The 6,000-nt window shown below is 38.8% G+C and overlaps 1 protein-coding gene across 1 annotated transcript in view; it reads right to left on the bottom strand.

Annotated features, from left to right (window-relative positions):
• Window positions 1-6,000, bottom strand: part of LOC117953981 (excitatory amino acid transporter 5-like) — a 38,026-nt gene that overhangs the window by 6,057 nt on the left and 25,969 nt on the right. Inside the window, exons 4-7 of the mRNA XM_034887408.1 lie at window positions 3,322-3,364; window positions 2,074-2,305; window positions 1,752-1,851; window positions 599-832 (exon numbers count right to left, since the gene is read on the bottom strand). Of these exons, the coding sequence (XP_034743299.1) occupies window positions 599-832; window positions 1,752-1,851; window positions 2,074-2,305; window positions 3,322-3,364 (609 nt within the window). The remainder of the gene's footprint in view (window positions 1-598; window positions 833-1,751; window positions 1,852-2,073; window positions 2,306-3,321; window positions 3,365-6,000) is intronic.

Below are 6,000 nucleotides of genomic sequence, written 5' to 3'. Positions count from 1 at the left end.
GTATGTGCTCCCTGTCTGATCTGCTCCCTGTATGTGCTCCCTGTCTGATCTGCTCCCCGTATGTGCTCCCTGTCTGATCTGCTCCCCGTATGTGTTGCCTGTCTGATCTGCTCCCCGTATGTGCTCCCTGTCTGATCTGCTCCCTTTCTGTGCTCCCTGTCTGATCTGCTCCCCGCATGTGCTCCCTGTCTGATTTGCTCCCCGTATGTGCTCCCTGTCTAATCTGCTCCCTGTATGTGTGCGTCGCAGAGCCGCCCGCAAGTGATGTGTGCAAAGCGCCGGTCAATTTAAGTACACGCTTAAAGATGTTAATGAATTTATAACCCCCCAACCCAGATACTCCAAATACTTCCATTTTCTGAAAGGATTTTATTTATGTGACCCTATTAGAGCCCCAGGTGACCTCACATGATTTTTATGTTAAATATAATAAAGATAAAAAAAGCAAAATATAAGGAACTTTATTAAGTGGCTTTTCTCCACATTATGTTTGGTCCTGAAGAAATTCTGCAAAACTGATTCACAGAGTCCCCATATAAACAAAAATGAATTTAAATGAAGTGTTTTATTTGTGAAGAGTCAGAACTGCCACTTTTACCTGGAGGAGGTGGCCAAGGAGATGAGGAGGGCCTGCAGAATGCCTCTGATGTAAACGATAGGGCTCTTCTTAGTGATGAAAAAGTACATGGCCGGGAGGATGAATAGGCCATGTAGCACCAAGCCCATCACTACCGTAATGGCATAAAAACCCAGCTTCTTCCCCATGGCTGAAGGGTCGTCCATCTCCAAGATCTTACCGGCAACCAGAAACACAATCCCAAAGGGGAAATACCTGTAAGGGACAAAATCGTAGAGGGTTTAAAAACAAACAAACAGTTACAGCATTGCTGTTATTTTAAAATGAAAGTATTTCTCCTTCAGCTTCAACAGTCGTGGTGCATTTACTGTTCAACAAGACTTGTTCTACAGCCACACTAGTGGTTCTGTGACTACTTTGAGCTAAACGATATCAGGTATAATGTTTACCATGTTTACCATCTTAGTTTAACAGACTAACATTTGCTAATTGGAATTACAATACAAATACAAAGTACAGCTGAGGCTCATGGGAATGCCATTAGCTTTAAAGGTATTTGGTCAATTGATCATATCTGACAATAGACGATCCTGCCAATATCTGTTAAGACATTTAAGTGATCACTATAAAGTCATGAAGATACACTGTCTAGGAATGATGACTATCCAAACAAAATGCCAATCCATAAGGAATGTTGAGATATACAAGATAAAAAGTCGAGGAGATCACGAAAGTCATGAGGTTTCATCCCTTAGGCACTTTGACTATCTGTATCGAATGAAATGGCAATCTATCCAACAGTCTGTCTAAGAAAAGTAACATATCAAGCTATGGTCAAATTTAATACAAAGCACGGCTTATTACGTCTGTTTAATGAACTGGAAAATTAAGTGTGACCGACATTTCTCCAAAAACCAAAGATATTAATCTTACAAGTGGCAGTGGAGGAGAAGTCCCAGGATTACCATGGTCAGTGGGATTCATCCTCTGGGTAGCATGAGTACCTTGACTAAATTTATTTCTAACTGACCATCCATAGAGCCAAGCTAAAAATAGGAAAATCCTAATGTATTTTCAACAAACATTTTGGTAATTATTACCAGTATCAGCAAAACTGCTCACAAATGTTCTTTCTATATTTCGGTGCTGTTAATGTTTAAGACACAACTCTTACCAGATGACAATGGCAACAATCTTCAAAACTGCCTCATTCACACTTTGGCAGAAGTTGACCAAAGCGCTTCCATTTGGTCCCATTCTTCCTAACATTATTCCTGGATTGAAAAAAAAAAATACAAATTATATTGCATTTACAAATAAATGCATTAATCATGCACCTACAATGATAGATTCAACAATGTAAATTGATGAAGAACACACAACACATTCTGAACTAAATTATGCAAATCAAGATTGCAATTTTACATAGTTATGTATGTGCATTGTTTGTGTTACTTTGGGAAGGTGTGTGTACAGGATCCATGCCAACCACTTACCCATGGTAGCGGAAAAAATTACAATCCCTAGCACATTCATGCCTTCGCTGGTACCAGGGGATGTTTTCATGATGACATCTGGTGGCGGCGTAAGATCCAGGGAGAAACTCTGGACATCTGTGCCGTTGTCATCCTGGATGCCGTAGATGTAGATCCTGCGCGTAGTGGTCTCATCCAGGAGCTGAGCCACCGTTGGTTTAGGGATGAGCTCGGGGACTCTCTGGGTTCGATACTTGAAACCAGAACAGAACACCGGTCCACAACATCAACACAGTAAACACCAAAAGAGATGCTCAATATATATAATGACACATGCGTTGTGTGTGTTAACATTTAACTTAAAAGATGTACATTACAGTAGTAAAATGACATTGAATATTTTTATAATCTCTAATGGTATAACTTTCTAATAAAAATACTCTTTTTAAATTTACTTTTTAATATGCTAAAATATGTGTTTACCGTTCATCTAAAACAAAGAATTGTTCGGCGAAAGGGAAAATAAGAAATATGGCGGCCTCAACAGTGAGCATAGAATAGTTTGAGTATTTCGGTAAACACAGCACACTTACTGGCTTTCTTGCTGAAAGTTAATTGGGAAGATTTATACCCAATATCTAAATATCACGCAACCAACAGCAGCCAGTTAGCTCATCTTTATATAAAGACAAGACAAAACAGCCTGCCACATTATGCTCATTTTCAGGTTCGTAATTGTTTTTAAAGTTTGTAGTAGAATAGGTTTATGTGGTTTAATTTTCAGAAAAATCACAATTGTATTGCTGCTCCTCTTTTTACCCTCTGCGTTGAGCTCTCTGTTTTAGCTACAGAGTGAGGCATCTCACTTCTGTACTGTTACTTCTATTGCACAAGCGGCGTATGTACTGCTAGCTTGTCAGTTGCAGAGCATGAGGGAGTGCCATGCTCGCAGCTAGGCGAGCATTGTAACGTGTGTTACAAAGCGATGCACGTTCATCAGAGAAGTAAAAGCTGGACTACAATAGAGTTGTTTGGAGCAGTTTGTAAACAGTGTTTTCTCTGGAAGATGGTAAGTCCCTTTGGGGTGCACTATGGGAATTTTCCCTTTATAAAACCTATAACATGCACAAAAAAGACATATGACAAAATAAAGGACAGGGAAAAAGCATATTATGATCACTTTAAACAAATGAGATCTTTGGAGATGATTGAACATCTTTTTTCTAAGTTTCTGTTAATTGTGTCTTTGCCTTTAAGTGTTTGCCTTACCTGTTGAAAAGTGGCTTGAACCAGGTTGGCTGGAAACATGTTGCTGGGGAAGAGAATTTTGAGAATTGTTTCAGTGGATGTGAATATGCATAGCCTCTGTATAGGTATTGTCAAAGTGAAACGTCCTTCACAGTCACAGAAGCACTTGCAGTGCAAAGTCACAATGGACAACATTTATTCAATGTAAAGTATCTCTCTTTAAATGGCCATTGGAAATTAAATGTTCATCATTGCCTGCAGGAAGAAACTGTTCTTGTGTCCGGCTGTTTTTGACAAATAGTGTTCTGTACTGGGGGTGGAGGTTTGAACAGGCTGTGTCCAAGGTGTAAAGAGTCAGCAGTGATGTTACAGCAGCCCGTTTCCTGACACAGGAGATGTACAAGTCCTGAATGTCCTGTTGTATTGTCTGCAAACTCCAGGAGTTTAAGTGTGTCTTACACATGTGCGTTGGTGCTGATGGTCCAGGTGCTAGATGGGATTTTGCCTCAACCTCACACGCTGCCTCAGGTCTGTCAGGAATTTTGTGATCTACTAGATGTGGGCTGAAGGTGAGCTGCATGGGTCTCCTTTGATTTCTATCCCCTCCTTTTGTTATTAGCTTTAATTCAATACTTGGAAATCAATGAGGTATGAGTCAGCTCATTAATGGTCTTCATGAAAAGAGTAACTGTCCCTAAGGGCTTGTAGAACTGTTTGTCTGCACTGGGAAGGTGATACACTTTAATAACTTCCCTGAAAAGCAGACTCTCCTAGCCTTTATCAACCGAGCAAAAGCATATTAATTGCTCTGCGTGCCCAGGGAAACTGCAGCAGACTGGATTCAGGCGCTCAATGATAAAGGAGCACAAAAGGATGAAACCAGAGGCAGGTGGAGCAAGGAAAATGATTGTAAAAGGGGAAATAAGTATTTTTGGAGTGGGAAATGGGTGCTCAACAGGGCTGAGATAAGAGCTTGTTCAACAGTTTTGACTTAACTGAAACAATAAAAGTTCCCATAAAAATCCTGGTGGGTTATATATAAAGTATTAACACTAGTTTCCTGTGTTAGAGTTTGCATTTTCAATAGGCGCCTCTGTGGGTTTCCTGCGGCTGGTTTGCTTTCCTTTTTTTCCCGTAACAGTAATTTTATCTAATAATTAAGAAACTAATGTACTGTATACTGCTGCAAATTGAAAGGTCAGGCATATAAAATGGACATGGGCTTGCTAGACTAAGAGATACTGAATGAAGTTTGGATAAAAATACTTGGCAGATGTATGAACAAAGTAATTTGTCTGTAGAGCATTACAACAAGATTCAATTTCTACATCTGTCTGCTGGAAGACAAAGGCAGAATTTCAAGGGAAGCAGAACGGTACAACGTTTGAGGCAGTATAGGTTAAATATAAGGTAACATAACATAATCATAGGTAAACAGTTTTAAACTGCAAATACACTATGCAAACTATTATTAATATAATAATATAGTTAAACAACAAGCATACATGAAACATAAAAAACCTAAAAGTAGTTATTTCTGCATTCATCATAATTTGATATTATTATAGTTGCTTTGCAGCTCTCTCTCTCGCTCTCTCTCCATCCCCTACCTATTGGAGGTTATTGCCTGTTAAAGGAGGTTTGTCCTTACCACTGTACTAAATGCATGCGCTTGGGGGAATGGTTGGGTCTCTGCTCTCCACTCTATTTGTAAAGTGTCCTGAGATATCTTCAGTTATGGTGCAACACTTTAAGTACAATTATATTTAATATACATTTTTAAGTTTCAACACAAAAATGAGAATCATTCCATCAAAGTTGAAACTGTCGGGGTCAGGCTGTTTTCATGAACCATTCGTGCATAAAGCTACAAAAAGTAATGCACTATCATGCTGTGGCTTGCTCATCAGGTGCAAATTCAGGCTTTGAGAACACTAGGAAAGGTGATTTACCACCAATGTGTGCAATAACCCCCTTCTGTGTTGAACCTGGGCCACTACATTTGATGAGATTTAATTCTTATCTTTCACCACCCGTTTAATTTACTTCAAAAAACAAAATCACACTTTGTTCAAACTCTTTGAGTACAAGAATAAGTAAATGGTTTTAGAATGACAGAATTAGCAACTAAACATTGGGATTGTTACACTTTCAATCAAGTGCAAGCCCCTTTTGTTTGTGGTACAGACTGGCTGTGAATAAGATACATTGTAGCAATTAAGTTCAATTAAATCAAATTGAATTGTATTTATAGTGTTAAATCACCACAGAAGTTATGTCAGGACACTTTCCAGATAGAGCAAGGTCTAGATCAACCTTTACAATTTATAGAGATCCAACAATTCCCCCTAAAGCATGCATTTAAAAAGAAGAAATATGACTCATAGTAATTATAGCAGTGTGTAAAATGAAATGGAATGACATGATGAAGGTGGCAATTATAGTATAAAGCAGAGATCTTCAACAGGAGGTCTGGGACCCTTAAGGGATCCTCAAAGTTACTGCAGGGGGCCCCAAGGCATTGTTACATAATTTAAAAAAAGTTTGGATATTTTAAAGTTGAAATGTCCACCATATTATTAGCAAAGATATTGGCCTATTTATATTTTTTTTGTATTTTTATATATTTACACAGCATGGATGACAGGCTACTGGCCTGCAGGTAAAGTAGCCATCCACAGATGCAGTTAAGCTTAAGCA

The sequence above is a fragment of the Etheostoma cragini genome, chromosome 12 (genome assembly GCF_013103735.1).
Source record: "Etheostoma cragini isolate CJK2018 chromosome 12, CSU_Ecrag_1.0, whole genome shotgun sequence".
Classification (NCBI taxonomy): Eukaryota; Metazoa; Chordata; class Actinopteri; order Perciformes; family Percidae; genus Etheostoma; species Etheostoma cragini.
The sequence above is the reverse complement of the archived record's forward strand: the minus strand, read 5'-3'. Positions and strand labels throughout refer to the sequence as shown.